This window comes from Eleginops maclovinus, chromosome 3 (assembly GCF_036324505.1).
Source record: "Eleginops maclovinus isolate JMC-PN-2008 ecotype Puerto Natales chromosome 3, JC_Emac_rtc_rv5, whole genome shotgun sequence".
Lineage (NCBI taxonomy): Eukaryota > Metazoa > Chordata > Actinopteri > Perciformes > Eleginopidae > Eleginops > Eleginops maclovinus.
The window spans coordinates 20,370,377-20,394,125 of NC_086351.1; the positions used below are offsets into that span (position 1 = coordinate 20,370,377).

The following is a 23,749-nucleotide window of genomic DNA, read 5'->3' on the forward strand; positions in this document are numbered from 1 at the left end:
CTGTGAGGTCTGTGGCAGGGTAAGCAGCGTGTCACAACAGCACTGTCCAGTGCAAAATCAAACAAAAGTAAGATAGATAAAAATAAAATATGTCAAGTTAGTTTCTGAGGGTGATAAAGAGATGAGTTGTACAGCCTCATCACTGCTGGTAGAAAAGAACAGTATCTTCTAGTCAAAACACTTAGAGGAAATCACCCAGTAAAGGTACTCTTCAGCTCAACAGACTTGCCAATCAGTGGATTAGAATGTTCAGCTTGTCCAGTATCCATTTCTCCGGAGGCATCCCCACTGAGTCCAGTTGAATTGCTCCACCAATGACTGAGCAGGCCTTCCTGATCAGCTTGTACAGTTTGTTGGTGTATTTTGCTTTCACACCACCACTACATGTCACTGCCTGATAGCACATTTGTAGCAGGTTACTGCAGACATTAAAGGATTTTAACTAGTAGAAAATACAGATCGCTCCACCCCTTCTTATAAGGGGCCTCTGTAATCCTAGACCACACCAGTCTCTCATCTAAGTGCACACCAAGGTATTTGTAGGAGTGCACAACTTCCACATCAACTCCACAGATGAAAATCTTAGGTCAGATCTTACCAACATTTACCTGAAGATGGTTTTTGGGTACACCACTCAAAAGACTTGTCAAGCACCCTTTACTCTGTCTCCTGTTGCCTGTCAGTACACCCCATGATGACGGAGTTACATACTCTGATATATTAATATTGCTAATGCTTATACTCCATTTGATAATACAATTGTTCTTATTCTGTGGTGCAGGGCTACTATGTCACATTCTAAACATTATATAGCCATATCCTATAAAGTCTTACTTCTGAAGTACTTCATGTTTGTTTTAAATCTTTTTAGTTCAGGTTATTGTCACTTCCAACAAAAGCTGAGATCATACTGATGAATAAATATAGCTGAGTCTTAAAAAGGACCACATGAACAAAATACAAGGGCATTTTGGAAAAGCATGCAATTTAATGTGACAGACATTTTAATTTATAGGCATACTATGTACATTTTATACAATTTATATACATCATCAAGCAGCATAAAATAAAACATTACAACATATTCTATGTAGTTTACATTCAGTATGGATAATGCTGTTTGTGGTGGAGATGGGCACAGCAGTGGAGGCAGAGGAGATGGGCACAGCAGCCGAGACGGTGGTGATGGGCACAGCAGTGGAGGCAGAGGAGATGGCAGTCAGTCCTCAAAAATTATTTCGTATCTCCTCTCGTAACAGTGTGTACAGTTCAGCAGCATCAAACGCATCTTTAGGAGTGTCCCATCCATTTTCCTGCATCAGCAACACTGACAGATCAAAGACATCTTCATCACAAGGCAATTGACCCTTGGGTCTGCACTCCTCCTTGCAAAGGTCGATTTCCTCTTGATCAAACAACTTCAGTCTGTCCTCTCCACCAAAAATCTGTGGTGCTGTGTAGAGTAGGACTGGGCGACCCCCAGAGTCACCCCTGGATGGAACTGGTCTGATTCGATGAGAATTCCATGTCCGTACAACATCGTCCAGCTCTTTCTGCAAGACAATGGATAGTGCTTAATTAGTCTACATGATCATCTGATTTTGTCAATGACGATACATCAAAATCATTTACTGTGTATTTTTACAATATGACACATGAGCAGTGTTTTGATTACCTCCATGCAAAGTAGTAGCCAAGGGTTTTTTATGGCCTATATTGCCTGTGTGTGTGTGTGTGTGTGTGTGTGTGTGTGTGTGTGTGTGTGTGTGTGTGTGTGTGTGTGTGTGTGTGTGTGTGTGTGTGTGTGTGTGTGTGTGTGTGTGTGTGGAGAATTATTGTCTTGATGCACATATAACCTACCTGAACTAGTTCGAGGAAGCAAAATTGCATGAGACTCTTATCCACAAAATCCCCGGAGCAGTGACCAGCATCTTGCACCAATTTGAAAAGGCTCATCCAAAATACCCCATACCCCACCAGGATTCGATGCGCTGATTTGCAGTGCTGCGGCCGTACAGGAAGCTCTTTTCGCCGGCAAATGCATCGCCGTGTTCTCTTCTTAGGAAGTTTTGCATGCCCTCAACGTGACCGTTCTCAGTGCCCCTGTCAGCTCGCAGCCGCTCTGGACAGCCCCCAACACGCTCAACACACTGGAGGTAGTAGGAAGCAATGACTTTGGGATCATTATTGGTGGTGTAAGCCTCCATCCATAAGACATAACGACTGTAGCCATCGATGCACCCGTTGATGCAAATCCCAAGGCTTCAATTTGTCATATGAATCCATATGCCAAAGTGCATTAGGCCCGCGGGTTGTATACAGACGCCGCCTCAGACGATGGGCCCGTCTCATTTCTACCCCGTGTGGATCAAGTGCTTTGATGATCTGCCTTACTGTTTCTTGCGAGACTACCAATCCCCTCTGAACTGCTCGAAGGTGCAGCCAACGATACCCCTGCATCTGGCCATTTCCCCTCAGTTCCTCCTGCATGAAGGCTATCACTTGGTCTATGTCGGTCTGATTACGCCTCCTGAAAAGACCAAGTTTGCGACAACGCCTCTTTAACGTACGGATAGAAATAATAATATTGTGATTCTGCGCCAAGACACCAAGGATCTCCTTGTTATTTAACCCAATCCTGAAATAACACTCAATTAAGTCTACCATTTTAGCAGCAAACCAAACACGAACCAGCTCTGTTGTGAAGGACTAGTAGCCCACTTCCGCCGTTCCTGGCAGATTTCTGACTTTTTTTCTCGAAAATGTTGACTTTTTTCTCGAAAATTTCGACTTTTTTCTCAGAAATTTAAAAAATATTTTCTCTTCTTGTGGCCCTAATACTCTTCCGTAGGATCCAGTTATGTGTATGGATGATTAGACAAGAAAAAGGCGAATGAGGTGATTAAACAAAAGATATGATGTGGTGGAAAGAGGGGATTCTAATCAAATGATATAGGTGTTAGAGAAAAAGTTTACTACTGGGTTATGGACTTTCTCGTTGAAAATAATTGTTCAGGTTTAAATATAATTGTTACACACTTGGATAATGTAAATACCCCAGGAACGTGTTCTAAGTTTTACTTATTTTATGGAAAGATCACTGTTTGAAGATGATATGGGCTTTGCTGATAAGAGGGAGAATTGCATTCCATTTCATCGCACTACCTGTCTTTACATTTTATTGCACCATTTGTACATCTCTATATTTCTCATTTGTATTTCTAATTATTTATTATGCTTTATATTGTATTTTGCTGCTGCAACGAAAAATAATCCCAGTTAGGGATGAATAAAGTATTTCTGATTCTGATAGATTAAGAAGATATCTTTCATTTTACAAAATGGAACTATGCAAATTAAAAGGAAGAGGACGAATATGATATTACAAGCTGTGGCTTTTAGTTGGTCTACTGGCAAGGAGAACTTGGCACATGAATTCAAGTTGCGGCAGGAGAAATACCACTGATATGTAAAGACAGAAATCTTTCCTCCAACAATGCAACATTTAGTATTGCAAGAAAGAGTGCAAAAGTACATAATAGTGCAGGAAGAAATCAAGATAGAAATAAAATAGTGCAGGGGGATAGTGCAAGTGACCCAATGTGCAGGTAAATGCAGAAATAAGTTAACTATATACATGTCAAATAGGATAGAAGATTACCTCAATTTCCCTCGGGATAAATAAAGCTTGTTGAATCTCGAATCTTGAAAGATGTTTGTTTACAGAAGTGTAACTTTTAAAGTTTCCCTGAGTTAAAGTGTGTTTGGTTTTATCTCATTCTAATCATATATTTACTGCAAAGAATATATTGATAAACTGTAAATGTACTATTTATAAATTAAAGATGCTTCCAAATAAAAGTATTTATCTTCTAACAATATGATAATTGAATGTGAATGATAATAAATATAAAGAAAGTATGTCTTTCTGCTGTTAGACACATTTTTTACTCTCTGGATATTTGTAGCCATTAAAGCGTTATTGTTATTAAATTACTTCCGGGATTCCCACCCCGCCCCTCACTCCAGTGCTCATTTGGCCATGTAATATAGGATTATTTTTGTTTTGCTTGCATATGATTTTGTGAGATTTTTTCACTAAACAAAGCGACTGAGAACATGTTTTTCATTTACATGTTTTCGAGACAGTCTGAGGGTGTGTGCTACGTCATCACAAACTAGCCAATCATCACCCATCTAGGACGGAAGTGGTTGATTTGAAAACTGGCAGTTGAAGGCGAGGCTGTTTTTCGTGGTCCATAAGTGAAACGTGATTATTGACAGCATAAACACGGTGAGACACTTTGAAATATATGTATTAACCATGAACAATGATGCAATTATACGTGTTTACCTTTGTGGACATCCATAGCAGAACCTAGTTGCTATCCCGCCTATCGTTAACAACAGCGTTATCAATGCATGCTAACTAACTGAGCTAACTCTATTGTAAAACACGAAAAGAGCCTTTTCTTTTTCTACAGGACATACAGTGTCCGATACATTTTTTTTCGATATACAATTATATTTCTACTTCTTGCTTGCGAGCAAACTTACATGGGTATTTTCAAGAAAGCTTATAAAGAGATGCATTATAAACAGGTTGTCATTGTGTTGACCTAACGTTACAATTGCATTTTTTTTTTTAGTTGTCTTAACGTTGTGTTTACAATAATGTTGCTGGTATTGGAAACATTAAAAATGACCAGGTTGTGTCTTGTAAGGATTATTCAAATGTCCAAAGTCATTTGTATCACTTTGGCACATCGTCATTCAAAGTTAAGACATCATTAAATCATAGTTCTTTTGAACGAGGGTTGGAGTCTATCGCAAATGGGCTAATGCTATGCATCTACCCCTGAATTTCAGATGGAAGAAGAGGAGCACACAGACAGAAAGCAGGAGCTTGCCAGGCTTTCTCAAAGGATCCACACAATAAAAAAGTGTCTCAATGAAGGTAATGCATCAGCAGTCCTGTCCCTGTGGGATCCATATACATTATTTTCCATGTATCCATACTTCAAAAAGTCATCAACACTTTGTGTTTTTTTTACAGATGACACAGACAATATTAACCGGGTTATTGATTCCAACTCACCTAAATCATGCCTCTCATATTTGACGGACCTGGAGAAGAAAGGGAACCCTCACTTGAATCATAACCACCTCACCAGACTTATTGACTTTTATACCAGAGTATTCTCCAATATGCCACTGGAAAAATACTGTGGGAATGAGAGCTATGCCAGGATGTTGGTCCGCTTTGCAGAACTAAAAGAGTGAGTCACCAAGTTATTATTTTTATATCAAAGACTGGGGCTGCAGGATTTAGGAAAAGAAAATGAACTGCTAACCCGGCTCTGTTGTGATTGGTAAACTGCTTAGAGATGTCCCGCCCCTTAAGCTATCATTACAATGTTTTGTACATAGTGATGTCACTAGATATGTCAGCAGCTCCACGATACTTGATAAAAGTGGTTTAACACAAATTTAGCCTTTAACAAAAAGTGTACATCATGTGATTTGAATATTGCACTGGTCCATATTGCCATTTCGATACTTTTTAAATTGTGAAACTAATCAATGACTTTTTTCCTCTTTCTTCTTTTATTCTGTGATTTTCATTCTATTGAGTGAAGAACAGTAGGATAAGTGTTTAATCTGTTTGTCCTATTTTGCTTTTATTAGAATTCAGGATGTCGATGAGGCTGACGCTAACTTCAACGTGGCGCAATCTCACTGCCCAAACTTTGCATTTGTTCACATTGCATGTGCACGGTTTGAACATTCTCGAGGTAAGGTTGTTTGACCTTCAAGTACATACAACCACACACTAATGTCTTATATGGGGTATTTCAGTGTCTGCTGTTTCATATTCCCAGGCAACACCAAGAAAGGCATTTACATATTGCAGAATGCTCTTCAACTGGGAGCCAGACCGAAGGAACTGCTGGAGGCTGCGTTGAAAAGCATGCAGTCAGGGAAAACAAAGCTCTACTGTTCAGAGGATAAGGAAAATCTAACATGTGAGTGTTTATTCATGATATCTCTTTAGTAAAAAGCTGTTACAATACAGTATTATCATATGATAACTCATTGTCTGGTTTTCACATGTTGTTTTTTTCTTTCTGCCAGTGTCGTCCAGCAATAATGTACACAGTTCTGTCCAAAAAGGCTCAGCATTCCAAAAAGTATGCAGAACATCGGAGGACTCGGGTGACTTACAGCTCTCCAGCATTTTTGGTACAGGGTAAGAACAATCGACAACTTCTAACATTTAATTAGCCCTCTTTTTGGTTGAGGGAGTGTGGCATATTATATTGATATTCGCTGTGCAGGACAGAGCAACATGGTGGATCCTCAGATGATCAGCTGTCAGGGTGGAGATATGGATATAATTGCAAGAGAGCAGTTGGAATGGTGAGAGTTTCATTTCATCCCTCTTGTTTTTAAAGTCACTTTACCATGCTTATTATTTCAAATATTGCATGAAATTAATTACAAAATAGCCCTTAAAGCTTTGTTTATTTTTTTGTTCACAGCCAGGGAGAGTTCCCCTGGTACCTTTCTCCATTCTAGAAAAAGATGATGATGACAACATCGATGGAAGGCCCTTAAACAGAACTTATTCACCAAAATTCTCCAGTTTGTCCAGGTAATTCTTTATAACAGCATGGTTTCAAAATGTGATTGTTAGGGCTTTGACCTCGAACTTCGTTGTTCGAATAGAATTCGATTGTTTAAAAAAATAAAGAAATTCGAACGAATTTTAGGGAGCCCTTAATATTCGAACCTATATGGGAATTATTTTTTATTAGTGTTGTTTTCAATTCAGATTCCAAGGTTTTTTTCACGCCTGGTGAAGTAAAACCGCGAGCTCATTATCAAGGCTATTATTGGTCATCTGGGCTCCTGTAGACCTATGACGTTGGCATCCTCCTGGTTCGCGCAATCGCGCTTATTTTAAAACAATATTCTAAAACAATGGCTGCGCCAACGACAACTACGCCTGACGAGGAGTAAGCCTTAACCTACTTAGCCTGACTGGCTTATTTTTTTATTTATTTTTGATGAGAACAGTGGATAAAACTGTTTGTGTTTAATCCAGAGTCTGATAATAATACAATTAAAAAAACCAAAACAAGTGACTGTGTTTTTCTTCCGAAAGCATCATTGACTGACTAGGTGCACGTCACGAAAGGTTCCTGTAAGCTCGTGTATTTCCGATGGAGCGTTAACTGTCATATGTGGGACCCACACTAATGTTGTACATATTACGGACACCCGCCATTGACTGATACACTGCCCTCTGGTGGACAGAACATCGAACTGAAGTGTGATACTAATATTGGTCTTACTGAAGACATTTAATGGTCAAAATATTATTAATAAATATTCGAATACATTCGAACTTTAATATTAATAAACAAACGAACTTCGAATATGATTTTTGGGCAAAAGTCAAAGCCCTAGTGATTGTATTTTATTTCCAAAATTAATACTTTGTGTCACCGAGGTATTTGATTTATTTTTGAGTTAGTTCAAACAATTTGCCACACATTTAATATAAGATGGATTGTTGTATTTATAAAGATAATATATGAAACTTTATAGTAAACATGCGTTTTACTCATACGTTATAATTAGGGCTGTCGATACATATTTTAAAGGGATATTTTACGTGGTTTTGTGAGTGGACAAGTAAGTAGGTTATGTTTATTATAAATAAACAATGTTTATTTTTTATAAATTATTTATTATTATAAATAATAATGTTATAATTATTATAAATGTTTATTATAAGTTATATAGTAAACAATGTTTATTTATTAACAATTATTTATTATTACATATAACAATTGTTTAACTATTACAAATTACAAAATAATGTTTATTCAATACAATAAACCAAATTTTTATCGCAACAATCCGCAACTAAGATAATTATTCTCCAGAAATTATGAACTAACCCTAACCCATGAACTCTGACAGCCCTAGTTATAATGAATTTCAAGTGTTGTTAATATTTTTTACCTTGTTTTAATTTTGTCTCAGGCAAACTTCTGTTTCAAACGTGAACCCCTTTAATGGGCTATCATCATCATCATCAATGAGAAATGCTCACGGTGAAGAGGCTTTATTCTGTAAAGTGAGTATAAGTGAGCGGCAGTAGTTTTGATCCAGAAATGTCAGAATCTGCGCTCTGCTAATCAAAGATATCCAGCCTGAAAAGGCAGAAGTGTAATATATCTCTCTTCTCTTGCTGTGTTCTCAGCCACAACTTGTCAGCCCGGAGCCGACCTGGGAGGAGCAAGCAGCTTTGGACTCCACCACCACACTCCTTCACACACACACCAGGGACACCTCCAGAATGGATGGTACTTTCAAACCTTTTATGTGACGTAAAGGATACTAAATATCTTGCATCTGATAGAGAGGAGCAGTGATGTATTTCTGTAGGATTACCCGCAAGAGTTACCTCATCTACAAGCAATGGGATTTATATTACCCAGTGAGTTTTGTGACCCACACACGTTTAAAATCCTTACACATTTTGTTCAGCAGAATAATCTCTACATATTAACGACACTTCTATTATAGTTTAAGCGTAAATGCAATCTCCAGAAGTCAATAGCTAACGTGAGGCTATAAACAAAGTACATCACACATGACATTAGGAATCCTTGCTAAGCTAAAGGTGGCAATGGCGTATCGTAGTCTGATTTAGTCACTTGTTAGCAAACGCCATCTTGTTTAATCCACAGACCTTATTTCGGGCATCTTGCAAGAAAGAGGTTGGAAAAAAACGCTGACTTTGATGTGAACCTGTAGTGCTAAAATGCTTAATCATTCCCAGGATTCAAGAACTGCTTCCTGCACCACTCTTTTGAGCAGTCCAGTTAAACTTATAGAGCTCTATGACACACATGTGCATTGCGTTTTTTTAATGACATTTTGTTTTCCCCTGCCAGATGTTACCTACAACTTTGACCAGGTGATCAATACAAACTCCCCAGAGTCGTGTTGGGCTTTTCTGACAGACCTGGAGAAAAAACGCGACCCTCGCACCGATATCAACATGCTCAATAAGCTCAAGGACTATTACTCTAAAATCTTCCACAAGCTGCCAATAAGCAAGTTCAGCAAAAACGTCTGCTATGCCAGGATACTGGTCAGATATGCACAACTCAAGGGGTGAGTGTGGATCCAAATACTATATTTACATTAAAGACATTGCCTTTGAGGTGTTGATGTGTGTTGCTGATAAAAAAGAATTGTATTCAGATTTCATTTTCATAGCATAAATAATATTTATTAAGATCTAAACCCGGAGAATGAGGCAGCGTTTTTGTACTTTAATTTTGAGCAAATAACTTACATATTTTGTATATACAGTGAAAGAAATAATTATTTCTAATATTTGATCCCCTGCCGATTTCGTTAGTTTGCCCACTTACAAAGAAACAAACAGTCTATTCTTTTAATGGGTCATACTGCATTCACATGGAGAGAAAACCTGTGTGTCTCGATGGAAATGAGTTGTTGTATTGTTGGCTAAATGAATTTTAACTTCAAAGCTATTTCTTTCTCTTTCTTCCGAAGGATTGAAGACCCTGATGACGCGCAGAATAATTTCGTAGTTGCAAGTTACAACTGCAAAAGCTTTGCTTTTGTCCACATAGCACATGCTCAGTATGAGCTTTTGCACGGTACATTTTCTTTTCTTTTTATTTATTATAGTTTCCAGAAATCCAATACATAGACCAAACGTACTTACTCACAACTTTGTAGATACATTTTACATGCAGGTTTACTGCAGAAGTATTCATATTAACATCTTTAAAATAAATAGAGTTTTTTTGTTTCCAAGTTTCATATGACTTGAAGACTGTCTTCAATTCAAATCATTGTGAAATTACAAATGTCTTTCTCCATGCTTTTTAGGTAATGTGATCAAGGCAACTTCGATTCTGCACAAAGCCCAGACGTTAGACGCAAGTCCAGCAGAGCTGTTGGAGCTGGCCCTACGTAACCTAAAAGCTGGAGAGAAGCAGCTCGTGCCTAACGAAGAGGAGGAACCGTCCACAGGTAGAGACTCACGGAGGAGCATCGAGAGTTAAAGCACCGAGCTGGACTTGGTTAGTCACTAAAATGTTACTAATTTTCACTTTTTTTTTTCCTTGTAGATTTGCAAGCAAGTGTTCCAGTCAGTGCGTTTTCTTCTGGGAGAATCCAGCAGCCTCATCGTCCTGGTCAGGTCCCTGTGAGCCGCTCAGTGGAACAGCCCCAAGCTGCCAGCAGCAAGCTTCCATCAGAGTGGAAGATGCGAACAATCATCGACCGACACATTTCCCCAGAGGTCGGAGGACATTCCTTATCATCTGCTATTTCTGTGCAAATCTTTAATAAAAATTACACTAGTTCAGAAATATCTTGAATAAATCATTTTGGTAAGCTCTTGTGCGCTTGTTAGAACATTACGGCACAATTTAATCCTTTTTATTTATCACAATCTTTCCAAATGATTATCATCCTAGGATAAACGAACAACACCTCCTGACCCCAGACCGATTCCACATGTTCTTGAGTCTCTCCCCATCCCATCCTTCCATCCACCTCCAAGACCAAACCCACAGGCAGTCTGTCAGACTCCAAACGGCTACAGAAACCCCTCTACTAACAGGTATTTTCTTCGTCTGCTGGTCTGAAACAGAATCAGTAGCTCTTGTTTCTGTGTGTGCTGCTTTTACCATTATTAAAGCAGCCCAGTCTCACCCTCTCTATCTCTCTTCCCCTCAGCTTCAACACTCCTGTTGTGAGGAGAGTTGCTGAAGTGCCTTCCTCTGCATTGGTAGCGCACAGAGCTGGACCCGCTCAGCTGCCATGCACACCACTGAGCCAGGCATCCGGTTTCCAAACCCCACAGGTACAGCAGGCCCCTGCCCTACCTTAGCTGTTATCTAAAAATCCATTTTTCAAAGATTAAAGATTCAAAAGTTTTAATGTCATTTGTATGTTTGTTCTCAAGTTTTCCCTTACACAAAACATTTGTCATTACTGATTAGGCAACAACTATTAATAATACTAGAACTATAAAATAATAATAATTGCAAAGCTTATTGTGTTTGTATGTATTTTACTATACACCTATCTGTTACTAATGTGAAAGGGGTTATACTGTTATATATTGTTTTTCATTTTCACTTCGTATAATATAATGATATGTAAACTCTTTAAATGATGATTAAATGATGCTCTTTTGTCTTTTGAACTCTAGGCTTCTCTCCCTGCGTTTTCAAATGAAACCATCACCATTAAGGGCAAACAGTTCTTCGTACTCAAGATGATTGGACGTGGCGGGTCCAGCAAGGTAAAGCATACGTAGAGTCCACACTAACGTGCTCACGGTGGCGCGCCAAAAATAATGTCATTTCCGCCGGCGCGTTGGGGTCGTTTCGCGAGGGCGTGCAACCTCCTTGGATTTATAATTTGGGGCACGCGGTGCAAGCATGGATGAGCAGGAAGCACAACTCTGCTAGCAGGTTCGTCTGTACAGACACCTGTATGACCCTTCAATGCGGGAGCATAAGGATTCTCAGATGGCCATGAACTCATGGAAAGAGATCTCAGGGACTTTGGCGAAAGATGAAGCTTTTTGTAAAAAGCTGTGGAAGAACCACCGCGATTAACTTGTCTCAAAATGAACCAAGTCTAATGAACTAGACTGGTCATAGCATAACCACATCATCTACATTTCTGTTCAGATATGTTTCCTTAGGAGAAACAGTTTTGAGACAGGAATTAGATGAGTCACTTTATTGTATATAGGCTATTTAAATGCACCTTTATGTGAAACTATGTGCTCCATCCCCTAACACCTTGAACACCGTATGAGAAAATGATCCATATTGAAATCCTAATCAAGCCTAAATTTCACTTTTTATCTCATTGTTGTGTAGAAGAAACCAAGATGATCTTTAGATATTTTTCTGTTATGGTAGTGAGGAATAAAAGACCCAAGGGTACGACATAAGATAAACATCATTTTATTAAACAACCAGTAGTGATCCACAAAGTATTAAGACCAGTTTAGTTACCTACAAACTTAAAAGCAACATTTCCTCCTCATCGGCTGTCTGCTCGGCTGTCATTGCCTCCATTGAATTACCTCTACTTCTTGCTACTCCAGCGGTGTAGACTGTATTTTTCTCAGAAGCGATTGCATATCGTAGGAGAAGACTGCAGTCAGTCGAGAGCACCCCGCGCGCAAGTATATATGGGTATGTCGCTGTGCTGACATCACAGTTGGCGCGCGCAATCACCAGTCCGGCAGGCATACTGGAGCCTTTAGTCTCCTTTTTGTCATTTCCTTGATCCTCGCTCGATCCGAATGTTGATCTGGTGCGGCATCTTAAGCTGCATTCCATGGTGCTTATTTGTGCCTGGAGGGTCGAGGAGAGATAACCACTAGACCATCCTTCAAGGAAATCCCCTGCCGCGCGACACACCCTTGCTCTGCATCAGTCACTGATTGGACGCTGCGGCGCTTCCCCTGATCCGATGCAGGTTAACAGCGGAGTGAAGACACATAAAACGGACTCAAAGGACTCACTCCTCAGTTTTATACTGTTTGTTTTTCTAATGATTTATCATCGATTTGAAAATAAATGATAGTATATCTATATAGAACAATAACACAGACCATATACATGTCTATATATATATATCTACATATATATATCTATATATATATATCTATATATATATATATATCTATATCTATATATATATAGATATAGACATGTATATGGTCTATATATATATACAGTGGGGCAAAAAAGTATTTAGTCAGCCACCAATTGTGCAAGTTCTCCCATTTAAAAAGATGAGAGAGGCCTGTAATTTTTATCATAGGTACACTTCAACTATGAGAGACAGAATGGGGGAAACAATCCAGGAAATCACATTGTAGGATTTTTAATGAATTAATTGGTAAATTCCTCGGTAAAATAAGTATTTGGTCACCTACAAACAAGCAAGATTTCTGGCTCTCACAGACCTGTAACTTCTTCTTTAAGAGGCTCCTCTGTCCTCCACTCGTTACCTGTATTAATGGCACCTTTTTGAACTCGTTATCAGTATAAAAGACACCTGTCCACAACCTCAAACAGTCATACTCCAAACTCCACTATGGCCAAGACCAAAGAGCTGTCAAAGGAGACCAGAGACAAAATTGTAGACCTGCACCAGGCTGGGAAAACTGAATCTGCAATAGGTAAGCAGCTTGGTGTGAAGAAATCAACTGTGGGAGCAATTATTAGAAAATGGAAGACATACAAGACCACTGCTAATCTCCCTCGATCTGGGGCTCCACGCAAGATCTCACCCCGTGGGGTCAAAATGATCACAAGAACGGTGAGCAAAAATCCCAGAACCACACGGGGGGACCTAGTGAATGACCTGCAGAGAGCTGGGACCAAAGTAACAGAGGCTACCATCAGTAACACACTACGCCGCCAGGGACTTCAATCCTGCAGTTCCAGACGCGTCCCCCTGCTTAAGCCAGTACATGTCCAGGCCTGTCTGAAGTTTGCTAGAGGGCATTTGGATGATCCAGAAGAGGATTGGGAGAATGTCATATGGTCAGATGAAACCAAAATAGAACTTTTTGGTAAAAACTCGACTCGTCGTGTTTGGAGGAGAAAGAATGCAGAGTTGCCTCCAAAGAACACCATACCTACTGTGAAGCATGGGGGTGGAAACATCATGCTTTGGGGCTGTTTTTCTGCAAAGGGACCAGGACGACTGATCCGTGTAAAGGAAAGAATGAATGGGGCCATGTATCGTGAGATTTTGAGTGAAAACCTCCTTCCATCAGCAAGGGCACTGAAGATGAAGCGTGGCTGGGTCTTTCAGCATGACAATGATCCCAAACACACCGCCAGGGCAACGAAGGAGTGGCTTCGTAAGAAGCATTTCAAGGTCCTGGAGTGGGCTAGCCAGTCTCCAGATCTCAACCCCATAGAAAATCTTTGGAGGGAGTTGAAAGTCCGTGTTGCCCAGCGACAGCCCCAAAACATCACTGCTTTAGAGGAGATCTGCATGGAGGAATGGGCCAAAATACCAGCAACAGTGTGTGGAAACCTTGTGAAGACTTACAGAAAACGTTTGACCTCTGTCATTGCCAACAAAGGGTATATAACAAAGTATTGAGATGAACTTTTGTTATTGACCAAATACTTATTTTCCACAATCATTTGAAATAAATTCTTTAAAAATCCTACAATGTGTTTTTCTGGATTTCTTTTCTCATTCTGTCTCTCATAGTTGAAGTGTACCTATGATAAAAATTACAGGCCTCTCATCTTTTTAAATGGGAGAACTTGTACAATTGGTGGCTGACTAAATACTTTTTTGCCCCACTGTATATATATAGACCATATACATGTCTATATATATATATATATATAGATATATATATATTATTTTATTATTAATTACCTTGTCATTCAGGCTGACCATTTCTTGAGCTTTGGGTTTAACTGCCTACTGTAAGAAGTCTTTCAAATTTTTCCTGAAAAAAAATAAGCCTTGTGAATGTTCAAGGAACACCATGACCATGAACCTGGATTATTAGATTATGAATTCACAATTAAGGATATCAATAAATGTAGACGTAAAGAACCAAATTAATAATATAAAAACATTCTGCCGGTAGAACAGCCCTGTACAGCGAAGCAGGACGCAGTACAGATAATAACAGAGAGAGCATGCGGCTATAGACAACTCGTATTGTGTTGCAGCGTTTTGCCTGTGTTGATGTTTTCAACTATAATACATTTCTGTTTTATTTATTTTTTCAGGTCTACCAGGTCCTGGATCACAAAAAGCAGCTGTTTGCAGTGAAATACGTCGACTTGGAGGAAGCTGACGCTCAGACAATAGAGAGCTACAGAAATGAGATTCAGCATCTGAACCACCTGCAGCAGTACAGCGATCAAATCATCAAGCTGTACGACTAGTGAGTATACGCAGGGTTCACACACAGTCTGGAAGATTATTAAGGTCACATCAAGGCTAGGAATATGCATGAATTGGAACCTACTCTGTGAACAAGCTTTATTTTTACTGTTATTTTTTCCCCATCAGTGGGAGTTTTATCTGCAAAAAGGAACCATGTCCACCAGAAATCTTTTAATATTTGACATAAACTAATCCTGTGTTTTGATTTTATTCTCGCTAGCTAAGCATTACATAATTATGATCCAAACATACAATCAAGGTTCATTTGGATAACCGCTAAAATCAACAAAGTTACTATGCACAGTAGTTGCTGTTACTTTACGGAGTCCAAACTATGGCAAATGCGACCCGTTTTCCATTTTGAAGCAAATTCTTTTTTTGTTCACAACTTTTTATTGTTATTTTTGATGAATTCATATTAACAGAAAAGAGCATGTATACACATACAGATATCGTTTTTAATTAAACTTAAATACATTCATGGTATATTTTGCATGTACATACACCCTGTAATCTGCAAATATAATACATAAATACATTACAATACAGACGTACACCTACACACACGTATACAAAATGTAATCCTATATACTTATAAACATGCATGCACACATACTTACATATGCACACACGCACGCACAAACGAACGTACGCATGCACAAAAGCATGCATGCACACACACTCGCACAATATAAGTGTATTCAGTACCCTTATTTCCCTCCCTGGTGAGTGATCTTCAGCCCCCCCTCCCCTCGGTTAACTTCTGGCAAGAGATTTTACGGCTAGAATAGCTTCTGACCAAGACTCTATAGTCTTTCCCTTGGTACCATGAGACCGTGCAATAGAGAGCTCTAGAGTCAAAATATCTAACAGCAGGTGCCACCAATGTTTTAGTGACAATAAGTGTGGTGGTTTCCACCGTACTACCAGGATTTTCTTTGCAGCAGTTAGGCCGGAAAGCCAAATTCTTTGTTCATGTACAGACATAGGGACCTGAGAATTGTCATTTAACAGGCATAATAAGGGGCAACATGGAATCTCCTTATGGAGAATTTCTGATAAAAATTCTGTGACTTGTACCCAAAAGAACTGTACCTCAGAGCACTCCCAAAACATATGTGTAAAAGTACCTATGCAACCTTGTGAACATAATTGGCAAAGAGAAGATGGCACTAACTTGATCCGGTGTCTAAATACAGGTGTTGTATAAGTTCTATGTACAAATCTTAAGTGAATGGTTTGATGATTAGGATTCTTTGAAGCTTGTTTTATGTTATTCCAAATAGTTTTCCAAGCTATATTCATGTTGCCAAGATGTTTGAATTTTAATTTGTTTATAGGAGCTTTGCATTATTTGGGAATACATTGTTGATACAGTTCCCTTGGTATTGTTAGTATTGTACAGTTGTTTTGTAAGGTCATATTTAGGAAGTTCAGAGTTCCATGGGACTCTGTAAGCTTTCAGGGCGGAACGGAGCTGCAAGTATAGAAAGAAAGAAAAACCTGGTAGATTATGCTGTTGCTGTAGTTCCTGGAATGTACGGAGACCATTATTATTGAAAAGCTGTCCAAGTGGATAGATTCCGTTGTTTGACCATATTGGGTAGGCTACTGTCCGACCACCAAGCATCAAATTACGGTTGTGAAATCTCGGAGTATGGTAATGCCACTTCATTTTCGATTTAGTGTAGTCAGTCACTAGTTTCCAAGTTATTAGAACATTTGCAATAATAGGACCAAAATGCAATTTAGCTTGTTTGAGAGGGACTCCTGCATAAATTAGATCCTGTAGTTTATATGGGTGAACCAATTGGTGTTCCATGGAGCGCCAGGATGTTTGATTTGTGAGGTCCAACCAAGATTTTGTAGTACGCCGTACAGAAGACCAATAGTACATTTTAAAATTTGGAACCCCCATCCTCCAGCTGATTTCTCTCTTTGAAGAGTTGTAAATGTAATCCTTGGTCTTTTGTTGTTCCAGATGAAACTAGTGACTAAACTATGTAATTTATCCCAATAATCAATTTTTGAATTCAAAGGGAGCATAGCGCCAATACAATTTATTCGAGGTAATTCCATCATTTGAATGATTGAGATCCTGGCATCAAAAGATATCGTCTCGACATCCACTTCCCCAAATCTACTTTGATCTTATTTAAAACTGTACTATAATTATTGATAACTGTGGTTTCTAGAGTTTGGGAAATATCAATTCCAAGATATTTAAATTGATTTACAACTGGGATATTGAATTGGGTCAAATCATCACCAGAGCTACTTAGTAGAACAGCTGATTTTTGCCAATTTATTTTGTATCCTGAGATGCTACTGAAATCGGAAAATAACTTACTGATATGAGTAAGTGACTGTGAGAGTTTACTAATGAAGAGAAAAGTACATCATCTGCATAAAGTGATATATGGTGATGGTGGAGTTTATTTGAATAGGTGCAATATTGGTGGATTGGCGCACTTTTTGAGCGAGAGGCTTAGGGATAAAACAAATAATAGGGGAGATAGTGGGTATCCCTGGCGAGAACATCTAGAGATTTGAAAATGTGGTGAACAAGTATTGCCTGATAACACCATTGCGCCTGGGTTTGCGTAGAGAACTTTAATATATTTAATAAATTGTTTGCCGAGACCCATGTGACCTAATAGGGCCCAGAGATAATCCCATTCTAGTCTGTCAAATGCCTTTTCGGCATCAAGAGTTAAAATTCCGCATGTAGTAAGAAAATCTGGAGTGGAATATAGAATGTGTAATATTCTCCTTAGATTGTCTGAGCTAAAGTGGCCTTTCACAAAGCCTGTTTGATCACAGTGAATAGGTTTCCCTAGGTATTTGTTAAGGCTTGCTAGTACTTTAGCCTATATCTTCATGTCTACATTAAATAAGGAAATAGGCCGGTAGCTAGTACATAATGCTGGGTCTTTATGTTTTTTAAGAAGCAATGATATTAATGCTGTATTTGTTTGCTTTAGGAAAGAGCCCTTTCTAATAGAGATATTTATCATTTCCAGAATCATGGGACCCAATTCAGACCAAAAATGAATATACATCTCAATGGGAATACGATCTGGGCCAGGAGATTTAGCTAAATTAATTTCTTGTACTGATTCCCATAATTCATTTAAGGAAATGTCTGCCCCTAAATCTGCTGCTTCTGTTTCAGATCTTTTCCCCATGTTTAAGTCAGCGAGAAAAGTATTATATCTGTCTTGACTGAAATGTATTTCAGATTTGTAAAGTGTCTTACAGAAACATGAAATGCTGCATTAATTTCAGCTGGAGTAGTTACTACATTGCCTCCTGGAGATTGTATTGCAGAAATGCATGCCCGTCGCTCATTAGAGCGGAGCCGAAGGGCTAATGGTGTGAGAGCCTACTACCAGTAAAATAATGATGTTCTCTAGATTGCTGAATTAAGAAATCAGCTTTTGTTCTCAATAATACATTTAGCTCATTTTTCATCATGCTAAACTCACCCACTCGTAAAGAGCAAAAGGATATTTGTTGTGCTTTCTCCAGAGATGCCAACCGTCACTCCAACTCAACCATTCGACGAGAGCGATTTAAATAAGAGGCAAATGATTTAACATTATCTTTAATGAAACCCTTTATAGCCTCCCAAATATATCTGAAATCTTCCACTGATTCCAAATTTTGAGAGACAAATTCCTGCAGGTTTGATTTAAATTGGCAACAGAAATTATTATTTTTTGTAAGCAAATTCTAAAGGAATAATTGAATATGGCCCACACATTAAACTTCTCCTCTCCTGCTTTTCTTATATTGTACTTCTTAGATATATATGGAAACGTACATATATAACAGTAGTATTCATCATAAGCCCACTTTTCCAATACATTTGTTGATTGAAAAAAAAGCCCAATAACTTATTTGCATAACCAGCTTGAAATATACCCTTCATATTTCCTCTTAACAGGAACAATCTGATTTATAATTTAAGGGAGGAGCTGCCAACACTTTTAGTAACAAAATGAATGAAACCCTACGGACAGCCGTGATGTAGGCTGTTCGTTTTCTAAAAGCATATTCAAGTATCAAGCATAATGTACCTACATTAGATTGATTTTGCTAACTTATAACTTTACTCATGAGGCAATATACCTCACCTCTAGTGAGTAGCCCAGCCCTTCGTATGTTTTACTATATGTGGCCGTCGGGAAAGATGCATGGGTTTAAAAGAATTCTGGAAACATAATAAAACATAAGGTTTTGAGAGACTTGAAATATTAGGTTTTGGCTTCCTTAAAAGTGCTTGAAAGATTATGAATTTACTTTTAACAAGTTATGCTTTTCCCTTTCCTCTCATAGAGCAATGCACAGTATATGTGCGCAGGGATAACCTCAACACAGTTTTGTTCTTATTAGATGAAAAATGGCCATCTTTATGTTTGATACATTTGGGTTTTGCAGCAGTAAAGTCACATTTGTATACAGAAAAGAAATGAAACTACGTAACAGCTCTTAAAGTCTACATGTCATTTAGATTTCTGTTACAAAAACCATGACGTTTATATATGTGTTTGCAGTGAAATAACCAACAGCCACATCTACATGGTGATGGAGTGTGGGAACTTGGATCTGAACACTTGGCTGAGAAACCGCAAAACTGTGAATCCGCTGGAGAGGAAGTTCTACTGGAAGAACATGCTGGAAGCCGTCAGCACCATCCACAGCCACGGTGCTCCTTCTATGAAGCTCATCATTGTTCCATCATCCATTCTCAGTGTTGTTTATTCACACTAAAAGAATCTTCATTTCTAACCGTTTCATATGTCCTCCGTGTCCTCCATGCAGGGATCGTCCACAGTGACTTGAAGCCGGCAAACTTTGTCATTGTGAACGCTTCGCTGAAGTTGATTGACTTTGGCATCGCAAACAGAATCCAGCCAGATGTGACGAGTATTATGAAGGATTCACAGGTTAGATTTATTTCACACTAAATGAACACATTTGAGAAGTTTGTGCGTTATTTGCTGGGAAACAAATTAAATCCAAGTTTAAATGCTGTTAAAAACTTGCGAACAGGTGAGCAGACAAAACGGAGAAGCATGCACAACAAATACATTCTCATCAAACACGTTTTTATAACACTATACCCAAAACCTTTTTTACATTCAAAGCTTCTATTGACGTTTTTCAATGAAGCCTATAATGTAGTTTCTTGTCATATTTTATTTGGTTATCACTAGAGCTTCCCCAAATTAGTAGACCAAACGTTGCCGTTTATACTTCTGGCGGTGTGCTGTGACTCATTTGCACCTTCCGCGTCTAAAATGTCATATATATTTCATACAGTTTTAATTCATATTTAATGTGAAACGTATATGCTGTTATAGTAACATTCTTTTTCAGCCTTCGAAACTGAAACTATTTCTGAGAAAAAATCATATTAATAACTCTTTTTTCATATACATGTAGAAAAATGTTTAGTCGAAGGTAGCCCTAGTTATCACCCGAAAAAATAATCCTCTAACAAAATTCTTAATTCTGTTAAAGTGATTGACCAGATTACATTTTTTATTTATGAGGATCACAGTGTGGTTTTATAAATGTTCTTTATGGTGTGGTCTGATTTCCTTCAAGTAATGTGGCGTCCTTTCGTTCCTAACACTCAGTCCGTAGTATAGATATCCAGCATCATTTTTTTCCCCTTTGAGATCTGATGTATTTTCAAAGTGTTCCTCTAATCTTTTTGAGCAGTTGATTAGAGCTACAGTTCAGATGGAAATGCCTCTACTTATGTAACACATGGTTGTTTATCAAACCCAGGTTGGAACGTTGAACTACATGCCCCCTGAAGCTATCAAAGACACTTCCTCCAAGCCAGGAAAATCCTGCTCTAAGGTACTCTCACCAAGTCAGTTCAATAACTTATGAAATATTTCATAATTTCAGCACTGTAGTGAACATTTTTGGTTTTTGTTTATCCCAAAGATCAGTACCAAAGGTGACGTGTGGTCGCTGGGATGTATCCTGTACTGCATGACATACGGGAAAACTCCTTTCCAGAGCATCACCAATCAGATTGCCAAGCTGCACGCCATCATCGACACCTCCCACCACATCGAATTTCCGGACATCTTGGAGAAGGATCTGCTGGATGTGTTGAAGGTGAGACAGCACTACTAAACTATCTTATTGTGATGTGAACAGGAACCGTATAGGCTACATTTCAACTTTTAAGGTTAGTTTATTTGTATAGCACATTTTATGACACAAAGGAAATTCAAAGTGCATCTCTTGAGAAATATTATTGTTATTGGATTTCAAATAAATTATGCAATCCTTTAAAAAAATGCTTAAAGTCTGTCACTCTGTGACGCTGACGCAGAGATCAAGGAACAGAAGTGACAGCGGCACAGCGACACCAAACACGGAGCAGTCTGCTTTATGTTTAGTTTATATTTACTTGCGTTACCGTCATGTCAGGGTTTTGGTGGATTTAACCAACTCTTGGATTGGAGTATGAACGTCTTCTTGCGATTTTCAGACGATAAATACTTGCGTAAAGTTTGTGAAGGCAGGAGGAAAATACCACCCCCCCCCGAAAATAATGAGTGACATGTTGATAGTAACCATAGTAACACGGCAGGGTCAGTAACATTTTTTTTTAAGTCTTGGCTTTCAAACTATTAAAATATTGCTGAATTCAAATTATAAATACTTAAAAAGTGCTTGATCTAAAAAAAACTACACAGTGACAACAAGAAAAACCCTTATTTACTTAAACAAATGTTGATCTCTGATTGAGATATGATGAGTCTAATTTAATATCATAATTTCATGGGATTTATGTAACAGTAAGACAGAGAGTGTAAATGTGCACCATGCAGGGTTTTTGTTTCAATATGCTGTTGTAAATACTCCTGTTGTCTGCTGTGTTCAGACTAAGGTCATGTTTGTGATGCCACATTAAGGACATTGGTGTCCTTTTGAGTTATAGACAGTTGCGAGAAGCTGCAACTAAACTGCAGAATTATTAGTTTGTTTTTTGAGGATAGAACAATTTCACACCTAGGAAGGATAGACCTATACAATTTATTTCTTTTGGTTTATAATTTAATGTCAAGACATGTATGTTATTGATTTCTGAAGCACTTTCTAGATAGTTCATATTTATCTGACTGCTTGTATTCATTGAAGAAAAAGAAGCCATGTGCGGTAATATAGAAAATTGCGGATGCATCGTGATATCGAATCGAATCGTTTAAAGGATAATCGTCATCAAATCGTGAGACCAGTGAAGATGCACAGCTCTAATGTACAGTACAATATATACAGGAAATTGTTTGTTTTGTTTTGAATATATTTTTGACTGTTCATTTTTTAAATAAATCTCCAGCATACAAAAAGACCAAACTCTGACTGCATTATGTTACAAGTTTTATTCAAATATTGATGCATATTTAGCTATAGAGTGGTGCAGGAATGAGTCCTAAACCCCGTAAATGAGTTAGCAGTTAATACAAGCTTAACATATTTTCACATTTAGTTCTAGAGTATAAGATACAACAGTAAATATCCCACTGGTCAACGTCTGAAGCTTCTATGTGTCATAAACATCCTAACAGGTGACTAAATATGACTTGTAAACGTCATCATGCAACTGTCATGTAGTTTTATTTTAGCCTAATGTTAGATTTTCTCTTCTGCCGATTGAATTTACATTTCAAAATTCATCAAGTGGTGTTAATATGTGAAGGTTATCCTGCTAAACCAAATGTGTAAGTTTCATAAATGTGTTTAACTCTGGACTTATTTACTGTAATATTCTGAAATCCAATAAAAAAAAATCCTGTTGCTTTTTGTCAAGGAAGAACTTGCAATGCTCCCGCTTACGAACATACGTCATCACTGCACTGCTCTACGAATACATGGAATTCACACAGTGGTTAACTTGACAGTTGTGTTGAATCTGTGAATTACAAATACGCTGTTTTATCTGCAGAGCTGCTTGGTACGAAACCCCAGAGAGAGAATTTCTATTAAAGAGCTGCTCGAGCATCCGTACATGCAGCTGAAGGAACAACATTCATGTACACCAACAGGTACAAACACACCAAACACACACATCATGGCCTACTTTGCTTTTCCCAGTGTGACTCCGAGCTGTGATCACTTGTTTTAGGTCCAAGTAACAGGGATCTGCAGAAGATCCTAACAGACCTTGCAGCCCTCGGGTCTCCACGCAGCATCACCCGAGCTGCTAATGTGAGACTTGCCTGCCAGACTAGATTTCTACCCAGGAGTCCATTTAAATACTAACTCTGCGTTCTACTTTCAACAGAACCTGGCCAAAATGTGCAGCAGCGGCAGGAAGTTGGATGTTGCCGAGTGTGCAAAGTCGACCTAACTATCGTTAACTCTGTGATGTGGATATAAGTTACTTTCCTGTTCTTTTTTTGTACTTCTCTTCTCCTCTCCACTTCAGTAGAGGAACAGTTTATTCTTTAACTTGTAGAAATAACACATTTTTATTTGTGTCTTTATGGCTAACACGATCATCATATTGTTTCATATTGTTCTTTGATGATAATTGTTAGTATACAGCATAGAAAAATAAATGTACTGTATCCTTATGTGTTGTTGCTTTATTTGTCCCATTAGTCCAAAGGAAGAGGTGATATTTTATCTTGTTTGTTTCAAAATGTTCATTCTCACCATGTCGAAATAACTTGGTTTAGTTATAATA

General features: G+C 38.3%; 1 protein-coding gene across 2 annotated transcripts; it reads left to right on the plus strand.

Moving 5' to 3' along the window:
• Positions 1 to 4,158: 4,158 nt before the first annotated feature.
• ttk (ttk protein kinase) lies at positions 4,159 to 23,636 on the plus strand. Of its 2 annotated transcripts, XM_063880345.1 has the most exons (25): positions 4,159 to 4,294; positions 4,870 to 4,957; positions 5,057 to 5,279; positions 5,689 to 5,795; positions 5,883 to 6,026; positions 6,136 to 6,250; positions 6,339 to 6,420; positions 6,543 to 6,655; positions 8,056 to 8,149; positions 8,276 to 8,378; positions 8,973 to 9,195; positions 9,604 to 9,710; positions 9,946 to 10,089; positions 10,188 to 10,360; positions 10,539 to 10,684; positions 10,801 to 10,927; positions 11,279 to 11,371; positions 14,865 to 15,022; positions 19,584 to 19,735; positions 19,852 to 19,976; positions 20,827 to 20,901; positions 20,992 to 21,168; positions 23,006 to 23,105; positions 23,186 to 23,268; positions 23,345 to 23,636. In XM_063880345.1, the coding sequence occupies exons 2-25, from the start codon at positions 4,870 to 4,872 to the stop codon at positions 23,408 to 23,410; spliced, it is 3,018 nt and encodes a 1,005-aa protein (XP_063736415.1). In that variant the 5' UTR covers positions 4,159 to 4,294; the 3' UTR covers positions 23,411 to 23,636. The 2 variants fall into 2 exon arrangements, 1 of the variants encoding a protein (XP_063736415.1); XR_010165507.1 differs by lacking the exon at positions 23,345 to 23,636 and having other exon boundaries at positions 20,992 to 21,241; positions 23,186 to 23,205.
• Positions 23,637 to 23,749: the final 113 nt, after the last annotated feature.

What these genes read in the sequence shown, in the direction of transcription:
- ttk (XM_063880345.1), top strand. Translation starts at nt 4,870, where the DNA reads ATGGAAGAAGAGGAGCACACAGACAGAAAGCAGGAGCTTGCCAGGCTT. An exon ending in GCAAGAGAGCAGTTGGAATG is followed by an intron (nt 6,421 to 6,542) that starts GTGAGAGTTTCA and finishes TTTTGTTCACAG; the next exon opens with CCAGGGAGAGTTCCCCTGGT. An exon ending in ATCATCAAGCTGTACGACTA is followed by an intron (nt 15,023 to 19,583) that starts GTGAGTATACGC and finishes ATGTGTTTGCAG; the next exon opens with TGAAATAACCAACAGCCACA.